General features: G+C 44.0%; 1 protein-coding gene across 1 annotated transcript in view; it reads left to right on the top strand.

The window, feature by feature from the left end:
• The window catches only part of HOOK1 (hook microtubule tethering protein 1), a 116,786-nt gene that overhangs the window by 93,850 nt on the left and 5,127 nt on the right, over nucleotides 1-17,809 (top strand). Inside the window, exons 13-20 of the mRNA XM_073593855.1 lie at nucleotides 603-690; nucleotides 3,165-3,225; nucleotides 6,198-6,338; nucleotides 9,598-9,691; nucleotides 10,316-10,350; nucleotides 11,325-11,407; nucleotides 13,490-13,590; nucleotides 16,474-16,575. Coding sequence (XP_073449956.1) covers nucleotides 603-690; nucleotides 3,165-3,225; nucleotides 6,198-6,338; nucleotides 9,598-9,691; nucleotides 10,316-10,350; nucleotides 11,325-11,407; nucleotides 13,490-13,590; nucleotides 16,474-16,575 — 705 coding nt within the window. The remainder of the gene's footprint in view (nucleotides 1-602; nucleotides 691-3,164; nucleotides 3,226-6,197; nucleotides 6,339-9,597; nucleotides 9,692-10,315; nucleotides 10,351-11,324; nucleotides 11,408-13,489; nucleotides 13,591-16,473; nucleotides 16,576-17,809) is intronic.

The raw sequence follows: 17,809 nt of genomic DNA, 5'->3' as shown, positions 1-17,809 counted from the left end.
TGTGGCACTTGGCACATTGTATTTTGCACTTATCACTGTGATATATTTGTTTACATGATAAATTTCAGGCTATATAAATGATTTTTTTCATCCATTATATATACAGGCAGTAGTTCAGTAATCGCTACTTTCATTCTAATGGTATACATTTAGTATATTATTTAAACATTGCACTTTAAAATCACTGGTTTTTATATACAGTATATCCTTTGTGCCTTGCTGTGGCTGGATAAGCCGCTTATGCGGTATTTTCAGTATACCTCTTATGCATTAATAATCTCCAGATTGATGTTTTTACCTTAGCGCAGCGTATCTTTTGTATGCACTAAACCAAATGTGTGAAAAAAAAGGGTTTATGTACATTTGCTCCACTGTTCATTGAGGAACATTGGAATTGAAGATACTGTTGCCTACAGATGGTGCCTATTCATAACTAGGAGCTTCTGTAGGGCTTCCATGAGGAAAGAACACTATATTTTCCTTCTAGTTACAAGAAGTGAGCTGTTGATTTGCTGTATTGGAGGACAATAACCTGTTACCTGACCGTCTATATATTTATTATTTGAATGCAGTGATTTAACTCTCTCTTTTGCTTTGTGCAGAGGCTGATTGTCCAGCGTGACGCTCTGAAGGAAACCAATGAGGAGTTGAGATGTTCCTTGGTGCAGCAAGACCACCTAAGTCAGTCTGGTGAGTCCGCCCGCCACATTGGAGACATCTAGAGGGCGCTGTGCTCACTCTTAGTACTAGATGAAGTAAAGCTGGATTCCAAGAATTTAGCCATTTTGCAAAAAAGTGCAGGCACACTATGAGTTAACCTCTTAAGGACCGCCCCATGCCGATATACTTTGGCAGGGCGGACCTCCTGCGTGAAATCACGTACCTTTATGTGATTTCGTGCTCAGGATCTCAGGCGCCGCCGGCAATCCGCTTCCGCTGTGATTGGACACAGCGGTAGCCAATTGGCGGGTCTGGCGGATGCAATGTCCGCTGGGACTCGCTGATCATTCCATGTAAACAAGGCAGAACGCCGTTCTGTCAGAGAGGAAGATGGAGATCTTGTGTTTCTGCTAAGCAGGAACACGGATCTCTGTCTTCCCCTAATCAAAGCACCTCCCCCACACAGTTAGAAAGCACTCACTAGGAGTACACTTAACCCTTTGCCCCGATGTTAACCCCTTCCCAACACGTTTCGCTACATTTGCTTCTTCAGCAATCATGCTTGAAGATGGCAGCTAGAAAAAAAAGAAAAACCCATAACAGTATACAAAAAAAAACAAACAAACAAATAAGAAAGTGATACATAAATATGAATAAGTAATTATATTGTCATATTTATGTATCACTTTTGTAATTTTTTTTTTTCGGTTTTATATTCTAGTATGGGTTGTTCTTCTTTTTTTTTTTTTTTTTTCTTCTAGTTGCCATCTTCAAGCGTGTATCCTGAAGAAGCAAATGAAGCGAAACACGTTGATTTAAACGCTTATATCATCTTTAAGTGTTTGACCTTTTCCACCTTTCATCCATAATGTGGTTTTAAACAGATTGCATTTTTAATCTGAAATGATAAATTGATGTTTTTAGAACAGTGAGGTTGGCATGCACAAAGACCCTTTCCCTTGTTAGATTGAGGGTTACCTATCTAGTTGGGATGGTTCTCTGCTCTACAGGGAAATATATTTTGGAGTTAGACATATATGGGATGGTGCCACAATGAGAATATATCTATAATTCTGCTGGGCTCACACTTCTTTTTGCTGCTCTTCTACACTATGAGTTAAGTCCAATGAGGTGCATGTCACCTTTCGGACTTATCTCTATTAGAAACCTTTCGCACGAGGGGTCCTTTCTTCAGCAGACCTAATCCAACCCTCCATTCTCCTCTCCTCCTCTTGTGCCAGTTTACACCTGGCTACCTCTGATCCGACAGAAACAAACAAAAGGTGGATTCCACCCTCGTCTTGCCGGATCGGAGGGCAGTCGAGTATAAATGGACAGCCAGCCCGTTTACATCCGACTGCCCATAGAGCAGAGCAGGTTGTGTCCATGTCCTCTATGCATAAGCGGAGCGGACACAGACCTGTTTTTTTGCCGCTCTGCTCAGCTCAGCAGGGGTTCAGCGGACAGATCTCCTGCTGAGTAAAACCAGATCCAGCCCATGTGAAAGGGGCGTTACTTATATGTGACAAGCTTATTGCACTCCTGGAGGATACATGGACACCCAAGACTGTAAGAGAGGAGAGAAGCACACACAGCAGCTATGCCTACCCCCTCCCCTCTGCTTCCCATTCACAGAGGCCTTTGTATTTTGTGAATGAGTTAGACACATAATACAAAGGCTTCTGTGAATGGGCAGAAGGAGGGGCGGGCATAGCAGTTCCAGCGACTCTACTCTTGAAGGAACTGAGGCCCACAGTGAGCAGCGTCAGAGCTTTTGTCAGATGTGAATATTAGAGATTAGTCTCTGAGGCTGCAGGCACCTCGTTGGACTTCATTGATGGTATGCCTGCAGTTTTAACAAAATAGCTGAATTCCTGGAAGTCAGCTTTAAAGCCTAACTTCAGCAAAAATGCTTTTCTTTTAGGTTTAGGGTCCATTCGGATGGGTGATTAGTCCTGTCCTCCATGCAGATGCGAATGCATGCACCTTGGAGGTGCGTGCAGGAATCCCATAGAAGTGGATGCACATGCAGCAGCCGCATGGACACAATCGCATGTCTACGTTTGATATGTGGGTATGAGCGGGTGCATCAATCCGAATACAGACAACTGTGCATTCGGATCTGTGTACCCGCTTCTGCCCTCATATCAGATTTTAAAATGCGTCTGTGTAGTTGCTGCCTGTGCATCCACTTCTGGCAAGATCAACATGCGTTTTCTGTATGTGCTTGATAAAAAAAAACAAAGAAAACTAATGCAGCCACCAACATCTAAGGACTGAAACCTGGAATATATTGCATTTTTGTTCAGTTATCCTTTAACTAACCAAGCTGTACAGCAAAAGTGGCAGTTGGAGGGGAGGGGATAAACCATATTCATGTTAATGCACAATATTCTTTGCTCTTTTGTATTGTATAAACCCAACAATTCACTACTTTACATTTATCTTTTTTTACTGTACATCCTGTATTATTTATTTCTACTGGGTGTTTGCTCAAATTTCAGGAGATTCTGGAATAAAAAATATCGACAATCTTGCTGCAGAGCTCCTTCCGGTGGAGTATCGGTGAGTAGATGATCATTGGTGGAATAATAAATGCTCAGGAGCTGTGCTCACCCCACCAGTTCAAAATAATTCTATTTTTAAAAATCCCTGTTTTTACCATGTATTATTTTTGTATTCATTATGAATTAATTAGTTATATTAATAAAATTCCAATTTTTACTATGTATTATTTTTGTATTAATATAACTAATTATTCATAATGAATACAAAAATAATACATAGTAAAAACTGGAATTTTCTTAATATAACTATAATTCATAATGAAGAAAATTCCAGTTTTTACTATATATTATTTTTATATAAATTATTAGTTATATTTAGAAAATCCCAGTTTTAAAATGTATTACTTTTGTATTATTAATTCATTAATAATTTGTTATATTGAGGAAATCACAGTTTTTACCATGTTTTATTATTGTATTCATTATTGAATAATAATTATATTAAAGTGTTACTAAACCCAGGACTCTGCATTCACTATATCTGGTCTCCCACAGTACACAGAACATGGAACTGAAATTATTTTAGTAAATAAAAACTGCTTTTCTCATCAGCAGTATATAGCAGTCTTGTGACTTCTATCAGTGTCCAGCCAAGTACTGGTTAAAGCTTGTAGGAGGAGTTTTCTGATTGTCCTATGAGACTTCATGACTCCTGACCTTCTGTTTGGACAGTGCTGATTGGTCCTGTGCTGATCACATGCACCCTCCCAAGAAAAAAAAAAAAACCTCTCTAGCCACTTACGGAACGCCCGCCACAGTTTTACGTCGGTACTTTGAAGAGGAATATCGCTGTTATGGCAGCAGCTAGTTGCCATAACCCCGGTATCCTCTTCTTTAGTGGGAGGTCCGCTTTCAGATAAAAGTGGTCTCTGCGGCCGATTCGCAACGAGATCACTTTTATCGGTGGCGGGAGAGGGCCCCCTGCCACGCTCTGGTGCCCTCCGCCGCTTACCGGAGCTGTCGGCAGCAGCAGAGGCGATCGGGTCCTTCTCCTGCCTAGACATGGAGAGGAGTGAGGGGAAGATGGCTCCCACCCGTCTCCATATCATTGCAGGGTGGAAGCGACGTCAAAACGTCACCTCCGCCCATAGATCTTAAAGGGACATTTTTTTTTTTTTTTTTTTTTTCCATTTTTTCAAATGACATTTTTTAATTTTTTTTTTCATTTATGTATTTTTTTTATTTTTTAATTTATTTTTTATTGCATTTTAGTGTAAATATGAGATCTGAGGTCTTTTTGACCCCAGATCTCATATTTAAGAGGTCCTGTCATGCTTTTTTTTCTATTACAAGGGATGTTTAAATTTCATGCAATAGGAATAAAAGTGACACATTTTTTTTTTTTTTAAAGAACAGTGTAAAAATAAAAAATAGAAGGTAAAATAACTAAGAAAATTAAAAATAAAATTTTAAAACGTGCCCCGTCCCACCGAGCCCGCGCACAGACGCGAACGCATAGGTGATTAGCGCCCGCATATGAAAACGGTGTTCAAACCACACATGTGAGGTATGGCCGCCATCGGTTAAGCAAGAGCAATAATTCTATTCCTGGACCTCCTCTGTAACTTAAAACATGCAACCTGTAGATTTTTTTTAAACGTCACCTATGGAGATTTTTAAGGGTAAACGTTTGTCTCCATTCCACGAGCGGGCGCAGTTTTGAAGTGTGACATGGGTATAAATTTACTCGGCATGACATTATCTTTCACAATATAAGAAAAATCGGGCTAACTTTACTGTTGAGACAGACACAGAGAAAGAGCTGACAGGCAGGAAGGAGGGGGTGAGGGGGAGAGAGGAGAGCTGAAGGGACAGCAGCGTATGACGGAGGGGCGTTCTCAGACCAAGGTGGTCAGGGCTCAGCAGCCCTGATTTTCGTGGTCAGTATAGAGGGGATACAGGAAGTGGCAGGTTCAGGGAGGTTTTTTTTTTTTACAGTTTAGAGGGGGGGGGGGCGCAGATTACACAGCACAAGCACTGTGGGTTAACAAACAGTTTAAGGGAATCACAGTTTTTACCACGTTTTTATATTTGTATTAATTAGTATTGAATAATAATTAGATATATTAAGGAAATTCCTGTTTTTCAAATGTATTATATTTGTATTTTTTACATATTTTATAAAGAAAAAATATTACAATTGCATATGACAATTACACTCTTAAAGCGGGGGGGGTCCACCTATCTATTGTTTTTTTTTTTTTTTGAGTTCATTCACAAACTTTTCTTCTCAGCATTACATACTCACATATTGTGTGTAATATGTCCGCCTGTGTCAGATTTCGTCGGAAAGAATAACTTATATTATTCACTGCAGGCGGTTTCCATCTTCATTGTGGGCATTTGAAGCCCACAAGCATTTATTTCCTGGATGTGATGAATGCTGTGCTCCCAGCATTCACCGCTCGTTCCCGCACATGCTCAGTGGCATCCTGGGAAGCCTGAGACTAGCTCCCAGGATTCTGTGCGGAGTCTGGGAGAGGCTAGAAACACGCCTACTCCCACGGGAAGAGAACCAGGAAGTGCAAAGAAGAATAGAAAAATAAAAGGTAATTACGGCGATTTAAATTTTTTTAAACGGCATGTCAGCATCTAGGCAAGGAAGAGAATACATACAGATATTGTTCAAAATTTGGGTGGAACCCCGCTTTAAATAGATGGCAGTGTAGATGTCATTGCAGCCTGAAGGTGGCAGTGTTCTTGCAGGCTGAAGGATTATTTTGTCATCGAAGCCGGGATCATACCCATGGCTCCCAACTGTTCCTGATTTCGAGGGACTGTCCCTGATTTGGAGCAATGTCCCTCTGTCCCTCTTTCCTCCTCATTTGTCCCTCATTTTGGTCTGATCTATATAGTTGTATATAAAATGCACTTTTTATCTTTCAGAAAGTGTTTCCCAGTACTAAACCTTTCGTCCAAATTCTAAATTGCTGCATTTGTAAATTTTAAAAGCCAATATATATTTTTCAGGGAGATGTTCATCAGACTCCAGCATGAAAATAAAATGCTCCGCGTGCAGCAGGAGGGATCGGAGAACGAGCGAATCACTGATCTGCAGACACAGCTGGAGGAGAAGCAGAGGAAGATGAGCGAGATGGAGACGGAGAACAGGTGAGAGCACATTACACAGCGCCATCTTTTGGGAGACAGTGGTATACATCACAATTCACATTCTGGCTACAAATACCGTATATATTCGAGTATAAGTCGAGGCCCTAATTTACCACAAAAAAATGGGAAAAATTTATTGACCCGAGTATAAGACGAGGGTGAGAAATGCGCAGCTACTGTAAGTGGAAAAGAGGGTCAACAATGCCCATTTGCAGCCTCACTGTGCCCATTTGCAGCCATAGATCCCCCCGAACTTCAAACTTGGTAGTTAAGTGTTCCTAGATGCCCCCTAGCTGCAGCCAAAATTTGGGGTCTCTGAAACCAAAGTGTCCCGAAATGACATTGCTGCAGATGGACACAGTTGACCGATTTTGGGGCCCCATATCTCGGGGCCACTTAGAGCTAGGAACCCCAAATTTGGTGTGCAAACCCAGTGGAACTAGCACCATAAAATATCCAAAGCTGGGATTTCTAGCACCAAGTGGCCCGAGATACAGGGCACCAAAAATCTTTTCAGAAAATGGATATATTATGTTACCAGGTCCACTGGGTTTGCACACCAAAGTTGGGGTTCCTAGCACCAAGTGGCCCTGAGATACGGGGCCCCAAAGTCGGTTCAGAAAATGTCAAGCACTTTTCTGCAGCAGAGAATGACATTTTCCGAACCGATTTTGGGGCCCTGTATCTCAGGGCCACTTGGTGCTAGGAACCCCAGCTTTGGATATGTTGTGGTACCCACTGGGTTTGCACACCAAATTTGGGGTTCCCAGCACCAAGTGGCCCTGAGATATGGGGCCCCAAAGTCGGTTCAGAAAATGAAATTTTTTGCTGCAGAAAAGTGCTTGACTCGAGTATAAGTCGAGGGGGGCACTTTCAGCACAAAAAAATGTGCTGAAAAACTCGACTTATACTCGAGTATATACGGTACATTAATTGTTTTTTTTTGTTTTTTTTTTCCTGATTACATTCTTTTTATTTATTGTTCCTAATATTAGCTACTGGTAGGTGTCTTTCTTGCTTTTTTTTATTTTTTTTATCTCAGATTAGAGCTAAGCCTTCCCATCAAAATGGAAAAGTGTGCCACGGCGCAAAAATGATAATAATCAAAAATAATAACAAAATTGGAATCTGATCTGCTGCAGTTAAAAAGTCCTATACCGTAGATTAGGAAGAGATATACGTTTGAAATGTAACTGCGCTGATCCAAAAGTGCTTATGCAATATTACCGCTAAAACGGTGTCTGCACCGTGTGCACAAAACAAATAAACTGTAAAGTGCATCGTGTCAATATGTCAATCTATGGTGCAAATTATCAAAAACCCCAGGACATAGATATTTTACAATGATCCCCAAAGTCCACTTCCATTTAACATTTAAATTCCATGTGCATAGTGCGCATCAATTCCCATCCATGCTCTATAAAAAGGCTTTTCACCACTTCATGTGCCACCACCACCTTCTGAAATGGGCACTCACCAGAACCTAGAAAAAGCTTTGCCTTTTGGTTTATATTGGGATAACCGCTCCACTTTCCTGGCGTTTCTCCAACTGGGTTACTCCTCGTTTCTCCATGCCAATCTTGGTATCTCATAAGAAAGTAAACATCCATCATTGCGCAACTTGCTTTTATAAAATTTATTTTAACCAATAAGATAACATCCAAAATGTATAAAATGTGCACTCACAATTTAAAGTACCTTTTAGACCGGCACTGAGTCTTTCCAGCAGTGTGTTTTTGGGTTTAGCTCCGTTTCCCGGGATCGGCGTGCGTTTCCAAGCCTCGATCTGGTTCGGGGTTAGGGCAGGAAGTGACGTCAGCGATTACCCAGAAGCCTCTACGCGTTTCGCATACATACATGCGTCATCAGGAAGCTTCCACTTCAAATGGAAGTGGACTTTGGGGATCATTGTAAAATATCTATGTCCTGGGGTTTTTGATATTTTGCACTTGATAATTTGCACCATAGATTGACATATTGATACGATGCACTTTACAGTTTTTTAGTTTTGAGGTTTGTGCACACAGCGTTTTAGTGGTAATATTGCATAAGCACTTTTGGATCAGCGCAGTTACATTTCAAACGTAAGCCTTCGCATCAGTCTTACACAAGGCTCCTCTCCTCCAATGAAATTGCTTTCTCTGGGAGCTTCGCACAGCATGCATTAGAAACTGCAGCAAGTCAGATACTCCTCCCTAGAGCCAATCTGCAGCTTGCATCAGGGCTGGGGGCTCTTGAGAGGAGTACAGAGGCAGGGTGCTGTTTTCAGGAAGCTCTATACAACACCCTGCCTTCCCCTTTCCACCAGCCATGATCTGCCTGCATTACATAGAAAAGTACAGGGACCCAGTGTTGATGTTACTGGATCTTAAAGTGGTTGTAAAGCAGGGGTCTCAAACTGGCGGCTCTCCAGCTGTTGCAAAACTACAAGTCCCATGAGGCATTGCAAGGTTGACAGTTACAAGCATGACTCCCAGAGGCATGATGGGACTTGTAGTTTCGTAACAGCTGGAGGGCCACCAGTTTGAGACCCCTGTTGTAAAGGCTCAAGGTTTTTTTTACCTTCGTGCATTCTGTGGCAGCTGTGAGCTTGCATTTACTATTTTACCCGGCTTCCTCAATCGTCTCTGTACAGTATGAACCCCCGAAGCGCTCAACTCTGACAACTTTCAGGTTCACAGCTATAAACTTTGGCTGGTCTTGACTGAATAAAGAGCAGATTGGGGACACTTTGTGCCGCTCATATTAGGTATCCCTGCACACAACATAAGGAAGTGGAATAATGCTGGATAAATGCTTAGTGACCTCCCTGCTCAGGCTAACAAGGTCCGATAAACTGGATGCCACTGACTGGTGAGGGTGCAGGCTGGGGAAAGTAGGAGAAGAAATAGGAAGTAATAGCCCAGCCACCGCACACCTCGCCCCGGCCCGAGAGGTTAGCAGATAAAAGCAACCTCAGCTCGATTCATTCAAGCCACGTCCCCAACATGTTTCGCCCATTCCTCCCCAACATGTTTCGCCCATTCTACCCCCGGGACGTGACCTGGATGAATCGAGCTGAGGCTGCTTTTATTTGCTAACCACTTGGGCTGGGCGAGGTGTGCGGTGGCTGGGCTATCTCCTCCTACTTCTACAGCCTGGAATAATGCAGGGTTTGTGGTTTTCCTGCAATTGGTTTCTGTTACATGACCAGTTTGCATTGAATAGTGCATAGCGGCGTTCTCCTTTACCATGATGACGCTTGTCTCCCATTTATCAGATTAAACCTGGGCCGTGTGGAGGAGTTACAGCAGCAGATTGCGGATCTCCAGAAGACATTACAGAATCAAGACACAGAAGCAGAAGGAGCAGGGGTGAGTGTCATAAACACCATTAGAAGTCTTGGGGCTCCATACAGCCTAGCTGTCAGGGCCCCACCTGCATTATTTTGCTTTACTTTCCACTGTTTATGTATTTATTTTTGCTTTACATCTCATTGATGCTTTATCATTTATTATTTAAACCTCACTTACACTTATATTGTTGTCTGGTCTGAAACATGTAAAAACGCAGCTCAACCGCCAGGTTTTTCTGCCCCCCCCCCCCCACCTCAACCACAGTTGTAAATGAGTCCTAAAGGGCCATACACACGGGCCAAATCCAAGGCGGTATGGGCCGGTTCAATAGTGATTGGCTGACATTCGGGTCTTCTGTCAAAGGGGCATACAGAGTTGTCCCAAGCTTTTACTGTATGGCCCCTGCTGTGGCCTGCTCCACGTGGGATTACTGCGCTGGTGCCACAGCTACACCCCTCTCTCTACTTTGCCATCCACACACCCCATGGCCCCGGGGAGTGATTGGTGAAAGGCCATGAGGTGAAAACCAAACAGCTCCGTCCCTCGTGAAATGATTGTGCCTGGAGTTGGGCTTTAATGTTTTTAAAAACGTAATTCATTTATTTCTATAATTGTTTCTAAATCTCTTTGTTTGTATTCTAGTCTGACACTCTGAAGAAGAAGATAGAGGCTCGAATGTAAGTATGTGCCGATGTCTCGGGAGCTCCTCTCACATATTGCACCCACTGGGGCACATGCATTAATGTAGCCAGTCTTGCTAGCCACAATTCTGGCACAAAGTTGGATGGTGGGGGGTCTTCTGACAGCCTGAATACATTGCTGACTTGACACAATTTACAACAACAGGATTATTTTTCAGAAGAGCTTCACCTTTTACTATTGAGGGCTCGTTCTTCAATGTAAGGAGGGCATTCTTCTCACCATCACCAATGTAAGGAGGGCATTCTTCTCACTTACCACCCCCAATGTAAGGGGGGCATTCTTCTCACCATCACCAATGTAAGGGGGGGGCATTCTTCTCGCCACCCCCAATGTAAGGGGGGCATTCTTCTCACTTACCACCACCAATGTAAGGGGGGCATTCTTCTCACTTACCACCACCAATGTAGGGGGGGGGGGGCATTCTTCTCACTTACCACCCCCAATGTAAGGGGGGCATTCTTCTCACCATCACCAATGTAAGGGGGGGCATTCTTCTCACTTACCACCCCCAATGTAAGGGGGACATTCTTCTCACTTACCACCCCCCAATGTAAGGAGGGCATTCTTCTCACTTCTTACTACCAATGTAAGAAGCATTTTCCCAATGACTCCTGAAAGGCTAATCTTACGTGGGGTCCCCTAAGAACTGAAAATTATTTAAAGGGTTCCTCTGGGGTAAAAAGGTTGAGAAAGGCTGGTACATAAAATATATATAGAAAGATGAGAGCACTACAAATCACAATGATAAATCAGAAGGTATAGCCAACACGTTCCGAGGGATTGGTGAGTCCCTGATCTATGGCAGCTCCACCTTCTGACCTCCAACAAGCTTTTCCTGGTCTTGTCCTTGATTTGTGGCTCTCTTATCCTTCTTCTCTATATATCCCTCATGTCACCAGGAACACCGGACCGTGCGTCTGCCCCATGGTAATATTTTTATTCTTTGCAGGGAAGAACTAAAGGAGGTTCACGATGCTATAGAGACCAATAAAGAGCTTCTGGAAGATCTCCAGCCAAAAGCTGATCAGAACGGTGAGTTTAGGATGTCAGGGAGCTCATTAGGATGTGTAGGTGAACCATGGTGGTGGGTGTAGGTGACCATGGTGGTGGGTGTAGGTGAACCATGGTGGTGGGTGTAGGTGAACCATGGTGGTGGGTGTAGGTGAACCATGGTGGTGGGTGTAGGTGAACCATGGTGGTGGGTGTAGGTGAACCATGGTGGTGGGTGTAGGTGAACCATGGTGGTGGGTGTAGGTGAACCATGGTGGTGGGTGTAGGTGAACCATGGTGGTGGGTGTAGGTGAACCATGGTGGTGGGTGTAGGTGACCATGGTGGTGGGTGTAGGTGAACCATGGTGGTGGGTGTAGGTGAACCATGGTGGTGGGTGTAGGTGAACCATGGTGGTGGGTGTAGGTGAACCATGGTGGTGGGTGTAGGTGACCATGGTGGTGGGTGTAGGTGAACCATGGTGGTGGGTGTAGGTGAACCACGGTGGTGGGTGTAGGTGAACCATGGTGGTGGGTGTAGGTGAACCATGGTGGTGGGTGTAGGTGAACCATGGTGGTGGATGTAGGTGACCATGGTGGTGGGTGTAGCTGAACCATGGTGGTGGGTGTAGGTGAACCATGGTGGTGGGTGTAGGTGAACCATGGTGGTGGGTGTAGGTGAACCATGGTGGTGGATGTAGGTGACCATGGTGGTGGGTGTAGCTGAACCATGGTGGTGGGTGTAGGTGAACCATGGTGGTGGATGTAGGTGACCATGGTGGTGGGTGTAGCTGAACCATGGTGGTGGGTGTAGGTAGCTGGATTTATAGTTGCTTTGGGTGCAATATGAACATATATTATTATGATATATATAATATGAACAGATTGACATCTGCGAACCTCTGCGGGTGTCAAGGTAAAGTTAATGACACCCCCAGATTGGTTCGCAGATCGCAGAGGGAACTGTGAAATGGTGCAGGAATTGGATCGCATGGGTGTTCACATTCCACTGCGGACCAAAAAAAAGGGTCCTGTACCATTTTGGCCCGATTGTTATGTGAATTCAGCCAATACAGACTGTATGGCTGAATTAGAATTGCACAGACATTGCATGGGATCTGCAATGCGGTGCGAATCCCAATGCGATGTCTGTGTTCGCATCAGTGTGAACCCAGCCTAAAGGTTAAAAGTAGGGTTGCACCAATACTGTTTTTTTTTTTTTTGTTGTTTTTGTTTTTTTAATAAGCGAGTACCGATACTTTGTGGTGCGATTTGCATCAATACAAAAAAAAAAATTGGCACAAATCGCACTGCAAAGAATCGCATTCAATTTGAACAGGAATGCAGTGCGATTCCTGTCCAAATCGCATACTATTTGCCCCCATCGCTCGTGTGTGTGTGTGTGTATAGAAAGGCAAAAGCGACAGATCAGGCAAAGTGCAAAATTTCATAGGTGTCCCAGTCCCGTCTATGATAGCAAATCACGGCCGCTGGAGGCGCTCACAGCGCTGGCGGAGAAGATCCGGAATCCCATGGGTATAGGGTGGAAGTGATTTCAGCTTGGGGGGGGGGGGTGCAACCACATCTACATCTCCTTCAGCCCTGTGAGCGCCTCCAGCGGCTGTGATTTGATGTCATCGGCAGGACTGGGACACCTATGAAGATTTTGCATCTGGTCAGATATATACCGTTTCTTCTAACGCTGTTAATAAACTGCCCACTAGATGGCGCTTTTCCCTTTCTATACACACACACACGAGCAGTGGGGGAAATTGCATGCGATTTGCACCAATTCATTTTGTATTGATGCAAACCGCACCATACAAAGTATCGATTTTGGTATCGGGAGCATTTGCACAAGTACCGATACTCACGCAAATGCTTGGTATCGGCACCAATATCAGTATCAGTGCATTCCCTAGTTAAAAGCATTGTGCTTCCTATCCAAGGTCAGTATAGGGATCTGGAAAATGCAGAATATGTAGAATTACATTAATTTGTTTATTTTATAACAAAAACTTTTTTTTTGTGTGTTTTATTTATTTATTTATTTATTTATTTGTTTTTTCCTTACTCCCTCCTCTCCCCAAAAAAACATTAAAATAAATTCTGTTTTTGTTCTTAAAGCCCAACGGGTGGAAGAACTGGAAGCGGCTCTACATAAGAAGGACGACGACATGAAAGCAATGGAAGATCGTTATAAGATCTATCTGGAGAAGGCCAGAAATGTGAGTTCATTGTATAAAATTGCGTGTAGGAGGCTACACAGTGTTCACATAGGGGGGCTATTTATTTATTTTTAAAAATCACTTTTGTGAATGTCTCAAGGATATTCGCAGCTGAATAATCCTTTTTTGTGTAATATGTTTATTTCCTAGGATCATCGGCTACATCTAGTGACCGCAGTGCTGTATTTTACTGATTGAGGTATTTCAGGAAAATCCTCCATTGTGGCCACTAGATGGAGCTGACATTCATAGGAAATAAACATATTACACACACTACCGGGATTATTCAGCTGTGCATATGCTTGAGACATTCACAAAAGTGATTTATTTACTTTATTTATTTATTTATTTATTTACTCAACTTACTAAACATAGGAGGCCTCCACTGTGACCCCTCACCTCTTCAGGAGGCGGAGCATAATATTCAGTATATGTAATATGACAGGAGAATGTCAGAGACACTGAAGGAGAAGGTCAAAGACCGGCCATATGCACAGTTGTAGTAAAGCTGCGGGAGGCCGTTGGAGAACAGGGACATGTTACACGAGACTGCTAGAGATCACTATCGGGTAGAGCTGCACAATTCTGGATAAAACGAGAATCGCATTTTTTTTTTTGCTTAGAATAAAGATCGCGATTCTCTCATGATTCTGAGGAACTTTTTTATTTTAAAGATTTACAACCCATAACATTAGGTTATCAAAGAAGATGACAATAAAATAAAGACATAATACTCTTTGCTTCAATCAAATTTTAAGAAATGTAATGAAAGCTAATGTAATGTGTAAAGAGATCCAAAAATTACCAGTAAGTTATATTGGGGTCTTTTTTTTTTTTTTAAAGGGGTTGTAAAGGTAAAAATTTTTTCACCTTAATGCATTCTATGCATTAAGGTGAAAAAACTTTTGACAGTACCGCCGCCCCCAGCCCCCCCGTTTTACTTACCTGACGCCTCGAATCTTCACTGCTCGTCCTCATTGCAGCTCAGCCTGGTCGCTGATTGGCTGCAGTGGATGGATTGAAAGCAGCGCAGCCATTGGCTCGCGCTGCTATCAATCACATCCGATGACGCGGCGCGCCGGGGGGCGGGGCCGAGTGATACAGCGAGCGGCTATAGCCGCCGGCTGTATCACGGGAGCGCGCCCGCAAGCACTCACCACCGTGCGAGGGAGCTCGCATGAAGGTGGTAAATGCTTGCGGGGAGGAGCTGAAACAGCCGCCGAGGGACCCCAGAAGACCAGGTTCGGGGCCACTCTGTGCAGAACGAGCTGCACAGTGAAGGTAAGTATGATATGTTTGTTATTTTAAAAAAAAAAATAAATAACTTTACAACCCCTTTAAGTACTCGCCAATACCAATTACCGATACCTACGGCAACATTTTTGTTTACACTTTAGCTGTCAGCAATGGTACAAAGCATTGAGAAGTTATTTTACAAATTAAATTGTTATTTTTTTTTTTTTTTTTTTTTTTTTTTGTGCTTTTTTCAATGTGAAACATGAATATAGGGTAAAGGTTTAAAAATATTAATGAAAAAAAGCAGTGTTCATTTTGGCAGCAAATTTCGATTCAGTGTTAGTCTTTTGTCTTTTAGTTCTAGACACCTCCTTTTTATTTATTTTTGCTAAACAAGTGAAAAAAAGTCCGCAAGTTTTGAAAAAACAAACAATTTTTGTTATAACATTTTGCAAACAGGTGATTTTTCTCCTTCACTGATGAGGTGGCACTGATGAGGCGGCACTGATGAGGCGTCACTGATGGGTGTCACTGATGGGCAGCACTGATGAGGTGGCACTGATGAGGTGGCACTGATGAGGTGGCACTGATGAGGCGTCAGTGATAGGTGTCACTGATGGGTGTAACTGATGGGCACTGGTAGGCAGCACTGATAGGTGACACTGAGGAGGCACTGCTTGGCATCACTGGTGGGCACTGTATGGCATCACTGGTGGGTACTGGTGGGACTGCACTAATAACCAGTGCCCTGATTATCAGTGTAGATGTCCCTTTAATACAAGCTGATAACCAGCGTGTTTTACATCTTGATCAGCTGTCATTTGGACACAGCTGATCACGCGGTAAAGGGCTGCTGTCATTGGCCCTTCCCCCTATCTGTGATCAGCTGACTCAGCGATTACACAGTGTGCCGCCCACATGCCCCGCAGAGGCGTGCGGGCTGCACGTTCACAGGAGGACGTCTATGTACGCCCTACCAGTAAAGTAAGCCTGCACTGTAGCGGTCTTTCGGCTATAGTGCAGGCAGAAAGTGGTTAAGATGGCTCAGAAACTCTCTGAAGGTTGGATTGTTCCTGAAGTATGGCACTAACCAGCGCTTCCATCTTCACCTGGTCTTCCTTCCGGGTTCGTGGGCTCCGGCTGTATGAATGGGCGGGGCCGCGATGATGTCACTCCCACACTTACCTGTAGGTACAAGTTAAAAAGTGAACTTTACTTCCACTTTAAGACTCAAGTCTAATGAATACAGTGGCTACGTATGAGCAGCACAGTGGCTAAGCAGCACTGGGGTTGTCGGTTCAAATACCAACCAGAGCACTACCTGCCTGGAGTTTGCATGTTCTCCCTGTGCCTGTGTGGGTTTCCTCCGGGTACTCCGGTTTCCTCCCACACTCCATAGACATGCTGGTAGGTTGATTGGATCCTGTCTAAATTGTCCCTAGTATGTATGAATGTGAGTTAGGGACCTTAGATTGTAAAACTCCTTGGGGGCAGGGACTGATGTGAATGTGCAATAAATATGTAAAGTGCTGTGTAAATTGATGGCGCTATGTAAGTACCTGTAATATATATATATATATATATATATATATATATATATATATATATATATATATATATAACAATACTACAATGATTTCTCTGCAGGTAATAAAGACATTAGACCCCAAGCTGAACCCGGCCTCTGCGGAGATCATGTTACTGAGGAAGCAGCTGACTGAGAAGGATCGCAGGATCGAAATGCTGGAGGTAGGACACTCATTGTGCGGGTGGTGGGAAGGGTGCCTAATGCTCTAACGGGGAGTGACAGAAACAATATATTGTTTTATCTTATTTTTTGGGGAAAAAATATTACCCCTCCCTACAGAGGGGATTAGCAGGCAGTATGCATTGTCAGATTTCACACAGATAAGCATCTACTGCATAGTGTAACCTGCTGCTATTATATTGATGGTAGTCAGTGGTTGTACATAATGCCAGCAGTATGCAGGGAGTTTATATGTTTACTATACAGAAGGTAGGACAGTTTTACTGACATGACCTCTTGAGGGAGGAAAACAGAGAATGAACAGGATGCATGCGATCTGAAGTCCTGTCAGTTTGGACAGTGTTGGTTGGCCTCTGTCTGACACTCCATAGACCACAATGTACAGTATCACTGCAGCTTCCCACTTCTCTATTTCTGGCAATATTGTACTGCTCCTGTGGAAAGGGTTGCACTGCTGTGGGGCCTGAAGTTATAAAGGGTCGTAGTGCTGTTGTGGGGCCCAAAGGTGGGATACATTGTAGTGCTGCTGTGGCTCCCGAGGGTGGGAAGGGTAGTAGTGCTGCTTTCGGGCCGAAAGTGGGTAGGGTCCTAGTGCTGCTGTTTGGTCCAAAGGTGGGAAGGGTCGTACTTCTGCTTTGGGGCCCGAAGGTGGGAAGGGTTGTAGTGCTGCTGTGATGCCTGAAGGTGGGAAGGGATGTACTGTTGCTGTGGGACCCAAAGGTGGGTAGGATCATACTGTTGCTGTGGGGCCTGAAGGTGGGAAGGGTTGTAGTGCTGCTGTGGGACCTGAAGGTGGGAAGGGTCGTAGTGCTGCTGTGGGACCTGAAGGTGGGAAGGGTCGTAGTGCTGCTGTGGGACCTGAAGGTGGGAAGGGTCGTAGTGCTGCTGTGGGGCCTGAAGGTGGAAAGGGTCGTAGTGCTGCTGTGGGGCCTGAAGGTGGGAAGGGTCGTAGTGCTGCTGTGGGGTTCAAAGGTGGGAAGGGTTATAGTGCTGCTGTGATGCCTGAAGGTGGGTAGGGTCATACTGTTGCTGTGGGACCCGAAGGTGGGTAGGGTCATACTGCTGCTGTGGGGCCTGAAGGTGGGAAGGGTTGTATTGCTGCTGTGGGGCCCAAAGAGTGAAGGGTCGTAGTGCTGCTGTGGGGCCCCGAAGGTATGAAGAGTTGTACTTCTGCTGTGGGGTTCAAAGGTGGGAAGGGTTGTAGTGCTGCTGTGG

Source organism: Aquarana catesbeiana, linkage group LG07 (assembly GCF_042186555.1).
Source record: "Aquarana catesbeiana isolate 2022-GZ linkage group LG07, ASM4218655v1, whole genome shotgun sequence".
Taxonomy (NCBI): domain Eukaryota; kingdom Metazoa; phylum Chordata; class Amphibia; order Anura; family Ranidae; genus Aquarana; species Aquarana catesbeiana.
The sequence above is the reverse complement of the archived record's forward strand: the minus strand, read 5'-3'. Positions and strand labels throughout refer to the sequence as shown.